The 21062-nt window shown below is 41.1% G+C and overlaps 1 protein-coding gene across 3 annotated transcripts in view; it reads left to right on the top strand.

Annotated features, from left to right (window-relative positions):
• LOC142071023 (uncharacterized) overlaps positions 1 to 21062 on the top strand; it is a 103991-nt gene that overhangs the window by 73340 nt on the left and 9589 nt on the right. For all 3 annotated transcript variants that reach the window (XR_012666977.1, XR_012666976.1, XM_075125201.1), the window contains one exon: positions 11601 to 11859. Coding sequence is in view for 1 of the 3 variants with exons in the window: in XM_075125201.1 (XP_074981302.1) it covers positions 11601 to 11859 (259 nt within the window). In the remaining 2 variants the exon portion in view is untranslated. The remainder of the gene's footprint in view (positions 1 to 11600; positions 11860 to 21062) is intronic.

Here is a 21062-nt window from a genome sequence, read left to right as displayed (position 1 = left end):
CCACCCTGGCCTGGTAGATCTCACCCTGCCACCATGGTCTGGTAGGTCAAACAGGATTTGAACATCCAGGGGCTTGCTTCACATCAAATGGTAACCTCTGTGCCTTGCAAAGGGGAACATCACACCATTCTCTTGAGCTGAAAAGCTCTGGTCAGCTAATGCCTGAGGGGAGACTATGGTGTTTCTCCTCTTGCTTTTTGTACTCTGTGGGATTGTAGTCAAGTGAGGAGGGAAGTATTTGATTAATGCTGTGGAGTTATTCTTTTGACTTCTTTGATGGTGTTGATTTCCATGCTTTTCCCTTTTATCCCTGGTTCCTGTCTGTACCCCTTCTTTTAATAGCACCCCATCCTTTCTCTTAGTAAAGGGATAGTTTCTTTTTACTATCTGATTCCTCTAAATAGAGATCATAAGACCTGTGTATTCATTCACGAGGACACTAGGCTTATGTGTACACTACACCTGGAAGTGAGCCTCCCACCCTAGTCCACAGATGTGTTCTCAGAGCTTGCGCTAGCTCAGGGGTGGCCACATCGGGGTGCAAAACTGTATGGAGGGCCAGGTAGGGAAGGCTTTGCCTCCCCAAACAACCTGGCCCCCACCCCCTATCTGACCCCTCCCAATTCCCACTCCCTGACTGCCCCCCTCAGAACCCTCCACCCATCCAACCCCCCCCCCACTTCTTGTCCCCTGACACCCACCCCAACCCTCCCCCTAAGACTTCCCCTCCACCCCCCCAGTTCCTCATCCCCTGCCCCCCCCAAACCACTGCCCCATCCAACCACCCCCTGCTCCCTGTCCCCTGACTGCCCCCCGGGACCCCCTGCCTCATATCCAAACCCCTGGCCCCGGCCCCCTTACCATGCCGCTCAGAACAGCATGTCTGGCAGCCGCGGCGTCCGGCTGGAGCCAGACACGCTGCCGCGCTGTCCTGCAGGAACGCACAGCTCTGCTGCCGAGAACACTGCCCACACTGCGGCGTGGCTGCGGGGGAGGGGGGAAAGCAGGGGAGGGGCCAGGGACTAGCCTCCCCGGCCAGGAGCTCAGGGGCTGGGCAGGATGGTCCCGCAGGCTGGATGTGGCCTGCGGGCCGTAATTTGCCCACCTTTGCACTAGCTTGTTAAAAATAGCTGTGTAGATGTTGCTTGGATGTTGTGGCTCAAGCTTTCAAGCTGCACCGTCTACACAGCTGTTCTTGACATGGTAGTGCAAGCTCTGCTAGCACAAGTCCATGGACCTAGGCTGGAAGGCTCGCTCCCAGATGCAGTGTAGACATACCCTAGGAGGGAGGCACTGCACCTTAATGTGTATAGTCCAGGAAGGATGAGCTAAAGGCTGAGACTCAGACCATAGGGCCACTTAGGAAGGAGGGGTAAGTGGTGTGTTCACCCCTAGTGTGCTGGGGGGTGCTCCAGGAGGGAGCTACGTATATACTGTGTGATAAAGTTCCTCCTCTACCTTGGTGGGTCTTGCACTTATTGGTGGATTTGCTCACCTTGGAGCTTCATGGCAGCCCTCAGTTTGGCTGTTTTCATGAACCCACAGTCCAGGTCAACTCCTCTTGTGTCTGACTAGGAGTTGGGAGGTTTGGGGAGAACCCAGGCCCACCCTCTACTCCAGGTTCCAGCCCAGGGCCCTGTGGAATGCAGCTGTCTAGAGTGCCTCCTGGAACAGCTGTGTGACAGCTACAACTCCCTGGGCTACTTCCCCATGGCCTCCTCCCAACACCTTCTTTATCCTTACTATAGGACCTTCCTCCTGGTGTCTGATAATGCTTGTACTCCTCAGTCCTCCAACAGTATGCGTTCTCACTCTCAGCTCCTAGTGCCTCTTGCTCCCAGCTCCTTACACGTGCACCACAAACTGAAGTGAGCTCCTTTTTAAACCCAGGTGCCCTGATTAGCCTGCATTAATTGATTCTTGCAGCTTCTTAATTGGCTGCAGGTGTTCTAATTAGCCTGTCTGTCTTTATTCTGGAACCTTCCCTGTTACCTTACCCAGGGAAAAGGGACCTACTTAACCTGGGGCTAATATATCTGCCTTCTATTACTCTTCTGTAGCCATCCGGCCCGACCCTGTCACAACTGCACATGAATAGTTTAATACTAAATTCTTATGGACTTTATTTTTTACATATTACAGAAATATAATGTATCATTCATTGTACATATATCCCTCTGTATAAAATTACTCAATGTTTATTAAACTTAACACAAATGAACATTTCTTAAAGAAATGGAAACAAATTACTACGCTTTCTCTTTAAGTATTTGTGATTATATTATTGCATTATTGCACTCTGCCTTTGGCCTTTTAGACACCACCTTCACATTGAAACAGCATGGACAACATCATTTTAAATATGTGTTTTGACTTCTGAAGTGCTTGTGATTAAGGTTAAGTTTAACTAATATCCTTCATGAGTATAAGAGCCAATATAAGTTAGCCTTGTGGCTGCCTGCACTTGCAACACAGCATAAATCCACAACACCCATAGCTCTGACACTTTGTTTTTAACCGTATTCAACACATGGATAGGTCCAGCCATTCAAGTTTATTATGACTTGTAATCAAGCTCTTTACAGAAAGGAAACTACAGGGACTCAAGCCACAAACACTTGCTGCCACTACCATGGACATTTGTATTGCACATAGTTGTTTTTTTTAATTATCTCAATTTTTCTTGGCAGTGGCCCCAGACTTTAAGACTCTCTGTTGTCCTTCTGAACCCCAGCCAGGATACATGCTACAGGAGCCAGGCCATAACCATTAAGACAGTAACTCAGAAATGTTAAGCTGTTTCATCAGCACAGATCCTTCATGTGGATGCATCATTTTTTCCCATTTGCAATTATCTTCCTCAGTCCTCTGCTCCAACAGCTGGATCATGGAATATGCCCTGAAGTCATGACAGTATCACCCTTAATTTTTAATTTTCTTGCTCTTGTTGATTTGTGTTTCTTATTCTTAGATGTAGAAGGTTTCATGTGTGTTATACTTCCCTGGGGGATAGTATCCTGTCCATGTCTGTGTTTAACTCCTTTTGACATTAATGGAATTTACGTCCCTATACTTAAAAATGTCTAAACATTAGAGCTCCTTGAGGTACTCCGTGCACAGACAACTTTTTCTTTCCTCTGTTGAGGTAGATTTTGTTTGTTTTTGTTTTCTTTACGTAAAAGCTCTTCCTGACACTGACTTCTATTTTAATTTAATTTTACTGTATTAAGCCAAACAAACTGGAGTGAAATCTTGGTCCCATTGCAGTCAGCAGTAAAACTCCCACTCACGGTGGCTGCATCTTTTCAGAGCCCACGGCCCTCCTGCAGACTTCTGGCCACTCCTGGCTCTTCAGGGTGCCATTTCAGATTTTCGGGAGTGAGAGGAAATTTTTAACCATGATTCCAAGGACTACTTAGGCACCTGAAAACTCTCAGGATTTTTTCAGATAATAATTTAGGATTTAGCTGACAGGAGCACTGTATCTAATTGTTATATAAAGAAAGAAAAAATATATACAAACTCCAGTTAAAGTCACATTTAAAGTTTATATGTAAATTTAGAACAAACAGGAGATAATACACAAAATATTCCCAATCCCAAACCTTGAGGTATCAGGTCTGGAGTTTTAACACAGATATTGGAAAACACGTTCAATACTTTGTACACTATCTTTAGTAGCGATAAATAAAATCTGCTTAAAATCTGCTTACTTTCTCTAACAAACACACCCTGTGTGACTGCCATTATCTACTCTATTTTAGTCAATTGTTTTAACGCCATTAAAAACATACTTGATTAAGGTTTTTTCTCTTTTTTATTCAGAAAGGGAGTTTATTTTTCTAATTATTTTGGCATTTATGTTTACCGATCACAGTCATGTATGTGACTCACTAATATTTGACTCCATCATTGCTATTGGTATCATTGCTGTAACTGCATTTATTTTCATGCAAATTTTAAGTTATTTTACAGATATAACTAAAAATACAATTTAAAAATAAGCAACCTTCTTCTGCCCAGTGTCTAAAGTTGTGTTTAGCTAATGTTTCTGAAACTGGCACTGCTAAGGTTAGTACAAGCTAAAGTTACATTCTAGAAGGATACTATTGTTTGATTATACCACTTTAAATAATGAATGACAAAGCACAATATGATAAACGTAATAATGATAATTACTCCAGCCAGAACAGGTCAGGCATTTTAGAACTCACTACTCAAAGAATTAAATTTAAGCATAACAGAGAAATGAAATGCATAGACTAGTCAAAAACTAAAATAACAGCACTTTGAAAGAATAAAATTACAGAGCATATTTGTGCATTGCAGGAAATACCAAGAAGTACCAAAACAATAATCCAACTTTGTGTTGGGGGTTGAGTGTGAAAGAGACAGTATGTTTGTGTGTGTGTGTGTGTGTGAGAGAGAGAGAGAGAGTGAGACAGACTGTGTGTGTGTGAGAGAGAGAGAGGGGGACAGAGTGTGTATGTGTGTGAGAGAGGGGGAGAGATAGAGAGAGAGAGAGAGAGATAGAGAGAGTGAGTGTGTACTGGGGAGTGTATGAAAGACACCCCTTTAAGCACAGCAGCACTCACCAGTCTGAAGGCTTGTTCAGACCACAGCAGCCACCAGCAGCTCCTCCCTCTCACTCCTGAGCCCTGTCCCCTTCTCTCCCCCACTCTGCAGAGATGAGGTATATGGGGGAGAGGGAGAGGGTCACCCTGACATCAGCGCCCTCCCCCGCACAGCAGACAGGAAGATCCCTGGAGCAGCTGGCCAAGGGCAGCTCCAAGTCAGGGGGCAGGAGCAGTGCTGCAGACGGCAGCAGAGCAGCCAGGGGAGGGGCACCCCTGCTCCAAAAGGGCACCCCTTTATAATGGCGCCCTGGGCCTTTGCCCCATTCCTCCATGCCTAAGGCCAGTCCTGTTGGCTAGGAAGGGGTTAATGAGCTGCTGTGGACTCATCTGGCCTACCTTGCTACATCTATGACAGGTGACAGGCTTGGAGGGAGGGATTAAAGGGGGAGAGGATAGCTTAGTTGGGGGCTGACCAGGAAGGAGAACACATGAGAGAGAACTGGCCTTAAAAAAAAAAGTCCTAATGGATCTATGGAACGCATCACTAGTATAGGTGAAAATGTTGCCCACGCTGGTCTTGGGCCGGTATAATTTTTACATGGGAGAGTCATAGAGTTTAAAGCTAGAAAGCACCACTAGAACATCTAGTCTGACCTCCTGTATAGTACAGGCCACCACCTGCACGCTGGTCTCATTTTGGTTGTAGGGTTAAAGTATTGCAGCCCACAGGAGACTAGACTATTATGTGCCACAGGCAGAGAACAGGAGGAACTGAGGGCACCAGTGCCCGAAGCTGCCACAATGTCAGGGAAATGATTAAATGAGATATACCCAGATAATCCTGTAAGTGACCCAAACCTACAGACCCTCTGCCCCAACAAGGTTACTGTCAATCTGAGCAGGGGGAAAATTCCTTTGCGAACCTACATATGGTGATCAGTTAGCATATGAGCAAGCATATGAGCAAGAAACCAGTCAGCCAAGCACCTGAGAGAGAGAATGCTCAGTGCCCCCCTCCCCCAAGTCCCATCTCTAGTCACGGCCATCTCCTGTTGCTTCAGAGGAAGGAGACTTAAACAAAACCTCCCAGAATCCACTGGGGGACCCCTGCTGGTGGCCAACTGAAATCCTGAAGTGTGAGCTTGAGGAACACAGGACATAAAATGGAAGTGATCCCTCAGACTGTTGAGCCATGTCTCCTACCAACCCAGACAACCCCATCATACAATTGCACTCAAAAATGTGTCCATCTCTTGCTCTCAAAACAAATTACATTGTTTGATGCTCACAACTCCCATTTGGAGAGTGTTCCAGAACCTCACACCTCTGAAACCTTCTTCTAATTTCCTGCCTGAATTTGTTCATGTTCAATTTATATTCACTTGTTCTTGTGCCAACATTGTCCTTAAATAGCTCTTCACACTCACAGGTATTTGCCCCTCCATCCAATGTATATAGAGACAGTAGAGCTGTCAAGTGATTAAAAAAATTAATCGCGATTAATTGCACTGTTAAACAACAATAGAATATGATTTATTTAAATATTTTGGATATTTTCTACATTTTCAAATATATTGATTTCAATTACAACACAGAATACAAAGTGTACAATGCTCACTTTATAATTTATTTTTATTACAAATATTTGCACGATAAAAACAAAAGAAATAGTATATTTCAATTCACCTAATACAAGTACTGTAGTGCAATCTCTTTATAATAAAAATTGAATGTACAAATGTAAAATTATGTACAAAAAATAACTGCATTCAAAAATAAAACAATGTAAAACTTTAGAACCTACAAGTCCACTCAGTCCTACTTCTTGTTCAGCCAGTCGCTCAGACAAACAAGTTTGGTTACAATTTGCTGGAGATAATGCTGCCCATGTCTTGTTTAGAATGTCACCTGAAAGTGAGATCAGGCATTCGCATAGCACTGTTGTAACCGGCATCTCAAGATACTTACATGCCAGATGCACAAAAGTTTCATATGTCCCTTCATGCTTCAACCACCATTCCAGAAGACATGCCTCCATGCTGATAATGGTTTCTGCTTGATAAATATCCGAAGTAGAGGAAACTAAAGCACGTTCATTGTCATCATCTCAGTCAGATGCCACCAGCAGAAGGTTGATTTTCTTTTTTGGTGTTCGGGTTCTGTAGTTTCCGCATCGGAGTGTTGCTCTTTTAAGACTTCTGAAAGGAGGCTTCACTCCTCATCCCTCTCAGATTCAGTGCCCAGATTTTGGAAGGCACTTCAGATTCTTAAACCTTGGATCGAGTGCTGTATCTATCCTTAGAAATCTCACATTGGTACCTGCTTTATGTTTTGTCAAATCTGCTATGGAAGTGTTCTTAAAATGAACATGTGCTGGATCAGCATCCGAGACTGCTATAACATGAAATATATGGCAGAATGTGGGTAAAACAGAACAGGAGACATACAATTCTCCCGCAAGGAGTTCAATCACAAATTTAATTGACGCATTATTTTTTTAATTAGCATCATCAGCATGAAAGCATGTCATGAAAGCACATGTTTGAGGCAGGCTTAGAAATGTGATAAGAATGGGTGAAAAACGACGATCAAACAAAGCATGGGAGGAAGAGAACACCAGGAAAGGATGTGGAAGACCTAGCATACAATGGAAATACTTTGTCAAGAGAACTTTGAAGAGAAAAGGACTGGAACTCCAAGACCTAGGCACCTGTGCTGTGGACCAGAAAAAGTGGCAAAGGATCGTGGGTACCTCCCACCCTGTGAAAACAGAACAAGGAGTCACAAAGTGAAGTGAAGGAAATGCTTTTCCTGTGAATAACTTCAGCCAAAGTAGTAAAGATTAGGGGCTTTGATTATTTTGCTCTGAGTTATATCAGTATCAGTCTGAAGTAAATACATCGGTATTAATGGCGCTTCTCTGGTTTGACCCTTAGAGCAAAATCTGGTCCCATAATTCCATGAGAGACAAATATAAAAACAACCCCCCATAAGTAGGCTTGGCAGATCTCATTTTTTCTATATAATTTCAATGGATAATGTTTTGTTTTTAACTTTTTATCAATCTTAAATTTTTACAGTTGCAGGAAATTATGGAGGGTCAGAGAATTATTTAATGACAGTAGATGTTTAGATTCAAAAAGTTAAAGCTTTATAACCCTAAAATCACAAATTGTCAACATCAGATGTCAAAATATATGAAGTAAATATCCTTAAATCAAACTCTAAGCTCTTAGGCAGCATATTTCTTACTTTACCTTTCTGTAAATTTCAATTATGGATGGCAACATTTTTTTCACCTGTATGTGTGGTGAAATTGACATTTACTGATATTTATCGATAAAAATCTAATCCTTCCAACTATACACATAATCCATATTTTGGTAAAATGTGTAAGATTTGAAACTTGCGGCAGTGACTTAAGTGGTCTCCTTGTTCATGGTATATTAGTGCTTTCATAATAACGTTGGGTCCAATCAGACCCTCTTGAGTTGCATGCTGAGGACATCTCTGTATTCCAATACCCTCTACCTCTCGTAGATAGGGGAAGGCTGATTCAGCAGCCTCTTCTTATGGACCAGGAAGGGGACACTTCTTGAGTGCTGGGATCCGCATGGGGGAAGGTTATATTCTAGAAGAGGAGTAAATGGGGTAGGGCATAAAGCTGTGGAAAGGAGGCACAGAGTACTTGAAGAGCTCGTGGCAGAGAAATAATACAGTTCCAGGTGCCGTGATAATTCTGCAGCCCATCTCCATGGTGTGGCTCTCTTAAAGATCACCTCTATGTTGTGAGAATCTTGCTGGAGGGAGCATCATTGACCTACAGACAGTACAGAATCAAGGGCCCTCTACTAGGGTGGCCTTGACCATTTTGGAATCTGAGGGAAATGGGGGGCCCTGCACCAGTGCAAGTGGGTGACAACCCTCCTTTCCCAATGGAAGGATCAGACATGTCTCCCTGAGGTAAAATTTACATAGATGTCCTGCCCTTTTGCTCCTTCCTGTGGATATTCCTGCAGGAGACAGGCCCTCTCTTAATTTCAAATATAATATCACACCTCAAGCTACAAAGCCAAATCTTTTCCTCATCAATAATACTTGAATGTCATGAAGAAAACACTTCAAGACAGAAATTAGAGAAACAATCCCAGGTACCTAAACCTGTTTTTTCGTACAAGTATGGTTCAATTCATGTATTTATAATCATATGATGATTTCTCAGAGAAACTGCAACAATGATCAGAGGCAAATTAACAAGTAAATGCTTTATTGACCATGGTAACATGATACAAGAGAGAGAGGAGAATATTTTAGGCCTCCTCTCTTAATGCCTCAAAAAGCAATAGCTGTCTTCATCTTCCATGGTCTTTCCCCAAGAGTGTGTGGCTTAACACATCTGTCTGTTCTTGTCTATATAGGTTCTTATACCACACTCATTGCCATAGTACCTGAACATCTTCCAGTAGCGTGTTAAGTAACACGTCTAATATCTGACACGTTTGTTCTCTTGTCCTCTCCCCAGGGGGAGAAACATGCAGTTGAGTGCTTTGTTTTGGAATTGTTTAAATAATTATATGTCCATACACACAAATTGCTGTTTGCTAGAGTACAAGTTTAAAAAATGAACCTTACACGTACAGCAGAAGGTGGTGAGGTTTGTGATGGCCCTTATTCCTGTGGAAGTTCATTCCAGAGGCTTGGACCAGCACCTGAGAAAGCACTGTCTCCTGCACAGACAAATTTTACCCTTATTGCAGAGAGTTCAGTTTTGTCAGAAGAATGAAGTTGTCAAACACAGTCTTCATCCCAGAGCCTTAGTAATCTTTTCGATATCTCAGACTCAGGCCATCCAAGTGCTTTAGGAATAAGGACGGAGACCAGAAACCAGTCACCTGTTTACAATAAGATCATGTAATCATTGCAAACAATGCTGTAAGAAGGACATAAGAGAATTCATCTGCAAAAGGTAGGAGATTTTGTCTACTTTAATGTAAGAAAAGGTGAGATACTGTGTGCAGGGCTGATGCTGATGGGCTTGGAAATCATGTCTATGGCCAGTAGATTGGAGAAACTGGTCGTAGCAGTTTACTGAAATGAGGATATTACTGCTGCACTGCTTCTGAGGTCACTGTCAGTTAGTATTATCTACCCTGTAAGTACCACTCCTTCCACCCACACTGAATCTGGCTAGATCTAAATTGGACAGTTATATATTTTTTTAATGAAAACTTATTTATTATTTATTATGCTTGCACCCAAACATTGGTGTTTGTTATATTTCAGTTAGTAAAGAGAGGGGTTTTTAATGATAAATGTCAACATTTTGAATGTCCTACAATTAGACGTTAAGAGTCTGATCCACAACCCATAAATGTCAATGTGAATCTTTCTGTTGACTTTAGTGGGTTTGGGATCAGAGCCTGAAACTGTACTGTGCTGCACCAACCTCAGCCTTCTTGTAGTGGTTGCATAGTTGCAATAGTTAAACTAGATTAAATGAGAGGTCTTAGTATGAGGAGAGAGGATTAGACTGCTGGCCAGCTGAAATGGGAGAAGGCAATCTACTGGTCAAATTCATACTGCTCAATCACATGATCTGTATTCAGCCAATTTCTAGCTCCATGTCAAGGAATAGCTGTTATTGATTCAAGGAGCCTTCTTCGTTTTGCCAGTGGTCTCATCTTCTTTAACACATGATAAATACTGTCTCTACTAAAAATATCTGAAGCCTACTTGCCTTGGTGTTGGAAGACCAGCATCAGTAGATCAATGGTTCTTGATCATTCCATACTGTAACCCCATGCTACAACAGAAGAAAGGCCCTTCACCGCTCCGCCTCCTCCCACCGCTCCTATCTACCCATAAAGAAAAGGAGGGTGACTGTGACCCCCTGGACCTGTTTGTGATACGCAGGCTGAGAATACATGTAACAGAGAATGAGAATTAATGTTCCATGGTGGATGTGTAATGATCAATGATTTTCATAAATTTTTCCACTCACAACTAAAAAATCATGTAACTCCTGTTCTGCATTTGCTTTCAAGTCATGCTTACAGACACCATGAGCATAGGTCAAAAAACAAATCAATAAGAGTCTCATTATAAGACTGGTAAGCCAGTGAAGTGAAAGGCAGATCAAAGATTTAATTGCTGCCTATTAAATATATTGGAGGGGAATATAAATGAGTTTTAGCACAACATGATAAGAGGGTCTGGTTTTGTTCCAAATAAAATTGTTTTTTTATCTATCAAATTGGCAAATACATAGTCAATTTCTTTCTGATTTTTCTGATCTAGAGTAACATCTAGATCTGCAATAGTTTTGGATAGTATTCAGATCTAATGAAGAAAAATTCTTAAATCTGATCAACTACTAATGTGCATCTACAATTTAGGTAGGCAAGCATTATTAGTTGGCCTTTGTAGAATTGCAGAGCTTTTCAGAATCCTATGTATTTCCTTTCTAGTTGTAATTACAGAATTATGACATCTGGAATGACATCAGATGTAAATACTTCAAATGAAAAATATCAAAAATTGATTAGAAAATCAGACAGATCTACAAAATAGTTATATTTTGAAGGTCTCTGTCCCTCCCTGTTTGTTTTATATTACAGGACACTTAAAGAGATCTCTCTTCCCAATGAATAATGTCAGTTTTGAATTTCTAATGATTACAGAGTTGTGGTGGTTGCATTCAAAGGTGTAACAATTGGAAGGAACTTTGGCTTGCCTATTTTTTATGAAATTACACATTGATTTTAAAACTCAATCCTGTACCAGTGGAGCTACAGAAATGTACATAGCTTACAATCTGAACTGATATATTTTTTGTAGCAATTGAAAATTCTGTAGAGCTGAATGATCTTTGTTCTTTTACTCACCTGCATTTCTTTAGCTTTTATATTACTTTTTATTTTTAAAAGATCTATTTCGCACTGCAAAGAGCTACTGAAATGCCTAAAAGCACAAGAATTACCAATTCACTTTTATTTCTAGTTCTGTTCTCTTTTATCCTTCTAGGGTAAATACGTGAAGCCTTTGATTGTTGATCCTGATAACCCAGAGAGGTACTCACAGGTGCTTGTGGACCCCAACAAACTATACAATGTGGTGAAAAAAGCTCAAGAACAGAAATCCCACCAGGAAGTTAGCCTGTTGAATGGACTCATAGATCTCGTGTTCAGCACTCAGGAGCTAGCAGTAGCCCATGGGCTGGGGCTGAAAGGGAAGGATAAAGAAGAAAAGGCCCTCAACAGGGTAAAAGTATCAGCCTGTGAAGGTAAATATTATTTTTAAAAGGCCAAATGATTGATTTGAAACTGGTCCTAAGCAAAACAATGGAGCCTGAATACTCTACCACTGCGGGGTAAGTAACTCCCATTCTTGGCTGGAGCTACTCCTGATTTATGTTGGTGCAAATGGAAGGAGAATTAGGCCACACTTTCTAACTGAAGTGATCAATCTGTGTCTTCTGGCGTGTCTAAAAGAGCATGAATTTGTTAATAAACAGTGTAACTTCCCCTGAGCGGCATAGATCTTCTTGAGTTGAATTTTCTAGCGATGACTTTCAGCTTTTTCTCACTCTTAGTAGCTTCTCTTTCAGGGAATAGTCTCTCATTTTATATCCCATTGCTAGTACCCCTTAGTCTTTGTGTCTCTGTTTCTTTAATCCCCCCTTTAATTCACACCCCCAGCTACTATTTTCTGAGTGTGTTCTCTCACTCCCTCAGCTTTCTGGCTCACTAGACCCTACACTCTTTATGTGCTTAAACTTCAAGACCATCACCCTCCTTTTTCTGCTCCAGCACCTCCTCCTCAAGTCGATTAAAATTGTACAGATCTTTGATTACCTAAGGGAACCAGAATAAATATTTAGAAAACTATGTGACTCCTCTAATCCACGTATTTTAAAAGTTCTAGAAACATTCAGCAGTATCTCTGCACCTAGTTGAGATCTCATCGGATGCATTAATGCACCTCCAAATACAGCAGAAAGGATTTACCCTTTTGATCATTATGAATTATTTACAGAACTGATTTGTTTCATACATGACACAAAAGAACTAGCCTGACCCAGTCCATTCATACATATGCTTCTGATGTGTTGCACATGTGCTGATGTTTGTAACAGGGTGATCTGAACCTTTGAGGGCCTGTTTAGTGATAGAGACCCTTTTAACAACAGGTGTTTGGGCTTGGGTGAAGGGATTATTGGACTCAGCTGGAAGGGACCAGGGGACTGCTGTAAAGGGCTGAAAGAGCACAGTTGAAGGAGAGCTGCAGGAAAGAGGTTGTCTTTTGTGGCAGGCCCTAGAGTGGGGGGATGTGCAAGGGGGAAAGTCTCTGAGCCCTTGCAGCCTGGGTTGGTCGAGGGATGGTTGTTTTGTATGACCTTGATTGATTTTGTGTTTCAATATTGAACTGTCCCCTGAAGAAAGGGCCTAAACAGACTCTTAGTGTGGTGTTTAATGCTTCCTGAGTTGAGGAGACAGGCCAGTAGCTTACAATGCCATTGCACACTCTCGCCTGGTCTACATTAGACTTAATTTCTTAAAATTTTCCACTGTTTCCTACTGCCAGTTCAGCTCTCCGAATTGGAGCAACAGCATGAGTGCTAGTGTACGGAAATGTTGGCTGCCAGTGTTCTAACCACAAGGTCATCTAGACCTGCTCTGAGCTAGGTAGCACACAGCTCAGGGTCTTCAGACATTTTCATGCATGCAGGCACAGAAGGCAACTAAATGCTACCATCTGCTCTCTGGCACTGAGATTGCTGGGGGAGCCAGAAACCAGACACCTGTGTGAAATAAGTTTTTATAATAAATAATTGCAAAATAATGTTGTAAGACGGATGTGAGTAAATTCAAATGAGCAGAAGGCAGGAGATTCCTTCTTCTCTTACAAAAGTAAAGGTGGAATAACACATGCAGGGCTGAGGCTGATGGACTTGGGAAATCATGCCTGTGGCCAGTAGACTGGAGAAACTGCTCTGTAGCAGTTCACAAAAGTGCTGATATTACAGCTCCACTGCCTCTGATGTCACTGTCAATTTGAACTACCTACCAGGGAAGCACCAATCGTTCAACGGAGATCAAACCCTGGGTTAGGTCTAAACTACATAGTTAACTTTTCCTAAACTGCTCTATTTTTCATTCATGAATTTGAGTTCCTGTTTTGTTATGGCCATAACAATTCCTTCTCCTAGGGCTTGTCTACACTACCTACCGGATCGGCGAGCAGCGATCGATCCAGCGGGGGTCGATTTATCGCATCTAGTCTAGACATGATAAATCGACCGCTGAGCATTCTCCCGTCGACTCCGGTACGCCACCAGAGTGAGAGGCACAGGCGGAGTCGACAGGGGAGTTTGTCAGCCGTCGACTTACCACAGTGAAGACACCGCCATAAGTAGATCTAAGTACGTCGACTTCAGCTATGTTATTTACGTAGCTGAAGTTGCATAATTTAGATCAATCTCTCCCCTACCCCCCAGGGTAGATCAGGCCTTAATGTCCTGTCCACCCTTATTTATATACACATGCCTCATACCTGCAATGTAATACATTTTCCAGAAGTAGAAGTTTCTTATACAACTTTTCTAGTGACATGGCTGAAATCCAAGCTAGCTTACTATACAGAAGACTGTCCCTCTTCCGGGCACCATGTAAGCATATGTTTAACTTTAAGCATATTGACTTCAGTGAGACTTAAGCATATGCTTCAAGTTAAGTATTGATTTAGTTGCTAAATTCTTTTCTGAATCTTAGCCATAGATAATACTGTACATTTAAAGTCAATTACACTTCTATTTAGATTTTGTCAAAGTATGGTGAAACAAATATTCAGTTGCAACTTTCTGAGATTTTATTATTAATGTGTCTGATAAAATGTCTAGGACATTAATCAAATCAATTATACTTTTTAAACTATGTGACCCCATTTCACCTTTACATACGTAAATAGATTTTAATTGCAGCTCCTTCTTCTAGCAAGCAGCAATAAAGCTGAATGAGAATGTAACCATAAACCGAAATAAAAATATAGACTTGTATATTTAATACAGCAGGTGATCCTGTTGCCCAGGATAGTAAGTGACTCAGGAGAGGAAGTCACTAACAGAGCAGTGAGTTTATTTAGAGCCAGTTTCCCTCTCTGTGGTGTTTGGTTTGGTTTGGAGGAGACTTGATACTGCCATAATTTAAGCTTCATTCCATAAACACAGCCTTGGCTTTCACTCTGCTTCACTCTTTCCTTACTTCACATTTTCCGGGCATTTCCTGCCAAGCTACGTTTACTCTTTTTCATAGCAGATTACTGCCAGCTATCTCCCGGGTTCCCTTACACTAAGTCCCTTTAGGCACCATAACAGGGCTTTTGAATGACTCTTCCCTTTGAACTGTGAAAGAGCAGCACAGAAACTCCCAAGTACAGGGAACTGGTAGTCTGGCAGCACCTTGTTCATGTCATAAATCAGGCTGACAGATCACTGAATATTATTTGATATGGCCTGAATTGAAATGCATATTGACATTGGAAAAGCCCCTTTTCTTTTTATCCCTCAGAACTTTCACATGATTTTCTTTTCCTATCCAAAGATGTGGCTGGTGAATTTTCATTGGTTGTAGACAGTTGTAGAAATTGGTCGTAGAAATGTTACTCTTTATCTTAAGTTAATTTCTTTTATAATACTCTCAGTCTGTGTACACACAGTGGCTGATTACAAGAGGGTTGTGTTTTGCTTCATCCTAACATCTGAACTAAGCAAAAAGCATGAGCAAAGGGGAAGGGGATTTATTTTCTCATTAACAATGTGTTTCCCATGTTGGAAAAAAGTGTAATGTAAGGCTTCAAGCTATTAAAGATGTATACTGCATATGCATGTTTAATAATTAGTTGTAAAGTCTGCCTGAGTGAATTATAGATCGTATCATTATAGAAATGAAATAGACAAGACTAATTGGGCCAAAGTTTCAAAAGGTAGAAGATGTGGCATGGCTGGTGGAAAAGGCTGAAAAATCAGTGGCCACCGGAGTTCTCTGGATTATGGAGCCTCCCAGGCTTGCCCGCTGGAGAGTGTCCATTCATGGCCCCGGCACATGAGAGAGAGTTCCATCTGAAGCCCAGGCTTGTATACACAGCCTTGCAGTGTGGGCAGGGGGTTGCACTTTAATTGTCCCATGTAGACCCTGATAGCATGAACTAAAAGGTACCTAGTTGACAGTAATGTAGTCCTGTTTCAAATAGGACTAGCTATCTACTTCACGTTTACATAGTTCACAGGACTACATACAGGCAAACTAGGTACCTGTTACATTGGCTAGCAGGGTCTGCACAGGGCAGTTACAGTGCAACACCTTAGAGTTCTCTGCAATTCACACCCCCATGGTCGGCGTTGCAGGGCTCTGTAGACAAGTCCTTAGAATTGACAAGATCTCAATGTAGTGATCATGAGGCTGCTAAGTTGCCTCTCAAGCCTGCTGGGATACCTCAAGCTGGGCTCCTGACACCAAGTAATAGATCAGAGTTTCTGTGGAACTTGACCAGTGAGAATGAACAAATTGATGTAGAGAGCTACAAATTCAATTCTGCTGCTGTGGTGGGATGTCCGCCCATTATCAAACTCCTTTGCTGTGCGTTATAATACTCAGCTTCAGGGCCCTGTCAATCCTGCTGCCTATGACACGTCAGGAAATGGAGAAGTTCCATGCAGTGAAAAAAAGATAATCCCATTAGTCTCAAGTGTATAACTCACACATTTGTCCAGCAATTCCACATGTCAGAAATCCAGCAGTATAGTTAACTTTATGAAACCACTTCTGGCTCTGTGCTGGCTAAAAATGCCAAACAGAAGGTTGGTTGTGAAGCAAAACTTGGTTCTAAGCTTGGAAATGTTTCCAAAACATAATTGGGTTGTCAGAAGTTCAATAAAAAACCCTTTCTCTGTGTGTGTGTGTGTGTGTGTTAACAGATATGATCATTTGTGGCATTGTGGAACTCCATGTTTGCAAATGCTGCTAAGTGATGATAAAATGGCAGTGTTACTATTTGGGTAAACATAGCACTTATGAAAGTCAGGACCTTAATAGCATTGACTAAAGCAGGCTTAAGGTGGGTAAAGCAAAGCTTTGTCCTCCAAAGCTCCACCGAAGCACCTCAGTCCTGCTGTGCAGCACAACTGCCATTCTTGTCTGAAGTTGGGCATCTCTGGAGCAAAAGCTACTGATTCCAGTTTTGCAGCCATTTTGGGGAGAAGACCATCACACTGATTTGCATTCCTCATGGCATAAGATAAACTGTGAATCTAGATCAAAAGAGGTGAATGGCTAGTGCACTAATTAACTGTGCAAGCTGGTACTTGTTGATTTGGAAAGTGGCTTTTTGACAAACAATATAGGCCAAATCCTGAAGGGCCATATTCAGCCCTTATTCAGACAAAACTCCCATTGAAGTCTATTTATGTTCCCATCTAAGTGCCTGGTCCAAAACCATGAAATCACTGGAGTCTTTCCATTGATTTCATTGAACTTTGGATCAGGCCCTAAGTGAGTCTTCTGTGATTTCACACACCCTAGATTTCACTTTGTGAAATTTCTATAAAATGGCCATTTTTGCACTGAAAGCCTGAAGGTAGTAGGCATTCTGTCTAAAGACTGTGTAAAAACTGAGGAAGGCCTTCATGATTTGTGCCATTATTACTAGCTTTGTGTCTTCCAAACTCTTTCCCACTTATTTGTGGTGCAAATGACTTGGAGAAGTGTTTGAGAGCACTGCAATGAGACATAGCCCCACTGAACAATCAAGTCACTAATATGCTCTACAGGATTATGTGGTGCTATCCACTCAACAATTAAAGACCAAATGGTTTACTATATACAAAAAGACTTTATCCATTTAAGCAATTTGTTTGTAAGAGCTTTCTCTTTCAGCAGCGGAATACTAACAGATTCAGCAAGGTGCTCTCTCAAATATTAACAGTAGTTACACATTTATGCTGCTGTAATTAAGGCTGAGTTGAAGTTTCTAAAATGCATCCCTTGAGAGTCCTTATGACTCAGACTGAGTGCATTTTCCTCTGGTCTAAAGTTAGGCATTCAAGGTCTCAACTTGGAACACTTTTATTTTTGATTTCCTAGCAGTATGGAAAATTTGGTCCAGCCATTTTAAAATTATACTCACGAAAAAAATAAAATAAATAGAGCTATTGCGTTAGATTGGGATGTTTTTGTGTACTCGAACCCAGCTTCCATTTAAAGAAAGAAATATTGGCAAGCTGCAAATCCATAATAAGTTGGTATTTTGGAGAAAGGAAATTTTAAATGGGACTTTGATGAACATTTAAATACATATTTACTCAAGAATCTAACGTGGCTCAGGAGAAGGAACTATTCTAGTTTGTTGGATAGGGCTACGGGTTTACAGCTGCCTAGAATATATGTTTACCTGACGGAATGTTCTGGTCTCTTAGAAAATAATGTATATTGTATGCTTGGTTTTACTTATATAAAGGAAAATATAGTCACAGTATATTTTAACTAACCTGAAAAGTCAAGGTCCTTAATCCTTACTTTTGTTGTTGGGGGGTCTTGCCATGCTACAGTGTGAGTTAATGCAAGGACAGTGAATCAGAGTGTATAAATGAGCGCTAAGAACTGGAATTATAATCATTAGAAAAAGAGAAAAACAAAAGGGAAAATGACAGATGTTTTGAAATATTGAAGGTCAAAGAGAATATAGGTGCCAAAAACCTTTCCAAAAGTAATGGGATGAAAACCAAGACATGAAATGAAGAAAAGATCAAAAAGGAAGGGAGTTTATATTTCCAGACTTTGTCCAAAACTCACTGAAGTCAATGGGAGACTTTTCCACTGTCTTCAGTGGCCTTTGCATCAATCTCTCTCTGGACAACAGATAATTAGGTTCTGATTCAGCAAAGCTCTTAAGCGAATGATTAACTCCCATTGAGGTAAATGTGATTTAAGCATCTGTTTAAAATTAAGCACAAGTTTACGAGCTCGGCTGAATTGGAGCCTTAAATGCTAAATGCAGGCCGATTAGATTCATGGCGTCTCCACCTCAGGGAAACAGTCTTTATATCCTTACATTCTAGTCTACTCTAGAAAAAATTCCTGTTGCTGCCAGTGGATGTTAAGCCACATGAAGCGGAAGCCATTGTTAACTGCAAGCATAGACAAGGCTAGATCATGCTCAGCACCATTACAAAAAACTGGGATTAAAAATTAATCTGTGCAGGGGTCTTTTAAACAAATGGAATTTAATTTCCAAATTAGGGAAGGTATGGCCAGGTGAAAATTGTGAAACATTAAATGGCAAGACTATACAGGTAGCAAAGACACCTATATTAAACTCCTAAAGTTATGTATAAGCACCTAAATCAATTACCTGCTTTTTTCAAAAGTGCTGAGAGCACAGAAGCTCCTACTGAAGTCAAATAGAATGGCTAGGTACTTGGCATTTTTGAAAATCAGGCCACCAATTTAGGTGCCTACATATTGCTTTGGGAGCTTAACTTTACATGATCATTTTTGAAAGCCTCGTCTAGAAGCTGTAATCATGAACACCTTCAAACAAGTTAGACAAATCATTTTTATGGGCTGATAACTCCACTCAAGTCATTTATATATTAGATTAACATATTTCTGATTTTCAGCAGTCTAGGTTGGATCACAAACAGGCCCTTAGGATCCAACTTTACCTTCTGATGTTAGCACAGATTTCCTCCTGGCTGCAAGGAGAGCTGTTATACACCAACACATCAGAGGGTGGGAGCTGAAGATGGGAGACAGGGGGAACTTTGGAAAAAGAAAATGCTAGCTGGATAGGCAATTGCCTTAGATGTTCGAGTCCTTCAACCCCAAACTGGTACTGTAGCACATTCAAGCCTTTGCTTCCAATTTTCTGGTTTGTCAGTTTGATACAGCACTAATGTTATTTGAAGCAGGCTTTTTAATAAACTATAAATCTATGAACGTAGGTGAAGTCCTAAACCACATTGTTTTCGGTTCTTATCTATTACAGCACATTTGCTGAATTTTACTCCTTCCAGCTCCAGTGGCTCAAAAAGAAAACACAAAAGAGTTCCTTGTTTCAATAATACATGGAAAAATGAGCTGAAACTATGATATTTGTGAGACATGAGAGCATACATCTTAGATTGCTATTATTAGCCAATGCTGGGATTTTAGTCCTGGAACATATGCTTAAAATATTGCTAACCCCCCTCATGAATATAACTTCAGTAGAAATGTGGTAATCCATTGAAACAAATCTACACAGAACATTATGTTATAATTGAAGTTGTTTAATTGCCTATTATATCCTTTAATTGATCCCTGGAAACACTGTTATTAGTATTTAATGTAACATTTCTGTAATAAAAAAAGATGAATTTATTGGGTGAAAGGACAATCTTCCCTTTCATGAAATACAACTGGCAGATGGAAATATGAAATAAAGTACCTTGAGCCAGCTTTCACTATACCTGCACATAAACTCACTTACTCTGAGACATTAAAAATGTATTTCTTTGGAACATTTACAGTCTGTTGAAGGATCTGCTCCTCCTCCAGTTCCACAGTGATACGGATGCTCTGCAATTCTAATATATTGTATTGACCTCCAATGAAAAAGGGTTGTTGTAAGGGAGAATGCACCTCCGCATGTTAAAATACATTAAAATGTTTAATAAGTATGAGAAGGCAAAGTGGGAGTTTCTCAAAACACTCTGGCTGGTGCCTTTTATACATGCCTTGAAAGAGCTTTGACAGTATTATGTAAATACATATAGCGTCTGTATTGTGATGCACATGGGATAAATTGCAGAGCCACATGATAAATTATCATGCACATTTTGACCAGCTCACCTGGCTTCTGCCCAACAATCCATTTCCTTGGCATTTATTCTAGCATTCCAGCCCTCTGAGCAGCTTCAAACAGCATCCTGCTAGAGACATATTTCCTCCTCCAAATGTGGAATTTCACCCCTATTCTCAGACTACACCTGACCAAGACCCATGGTTGACAAGAGTCAGTCCTGGCTCAGTAACTGTTTTTCTCTACAGAAAAAAAATCTCACTGCTTTAAAATCCATTCTTTCAAACCATAAACGGAGGGAAGCAGGAGATTTAGGCCACTAGAAATTCTCCATTTGCCATTGGCACCCAGCACTCCCCTCTAGCCTTGAAATGGCCCAAACATTGAACTTTAAAGTTCTGAACCCCCTCTTTTTTTAAAAACTACGTTAAGAGATTTTGTGGTTCCCTCTTAGCCCTGCACAGTTAAACTGATAGGTAAATCCCTAAACTGCAAACGCTGACACATAACCTTAACTTAATGTGAGTGAGTAGTTCCACTGAAGTCAATGGGACTACTCATGTATGAAGTCAATGGGACTACTCATGTATGAAGTCAATGGGACTACTCATGCATGAGACCTACCCCTCTCTCAGGTCTCAGAGCCCAATC

Source organism: Caretta caretta, chromosome 2 (genome assembly GCF_965140235.1).
Source record: "Caretta caretta isolate rCarCar2 chromosome 2, rCarCar1.hap1, whole genome shotgun sequence".
Lineage (NCBI taxonomy): Eukaryota > Metazoa > Chordata > Testudines > Cheloniidae > Caretta > Caretta caretta.
The sequence above is the reverse complement of the archived record's forward strand: the minus strand, read 5'-3'. Positions and strand labels throughout refer to the sequence as shown.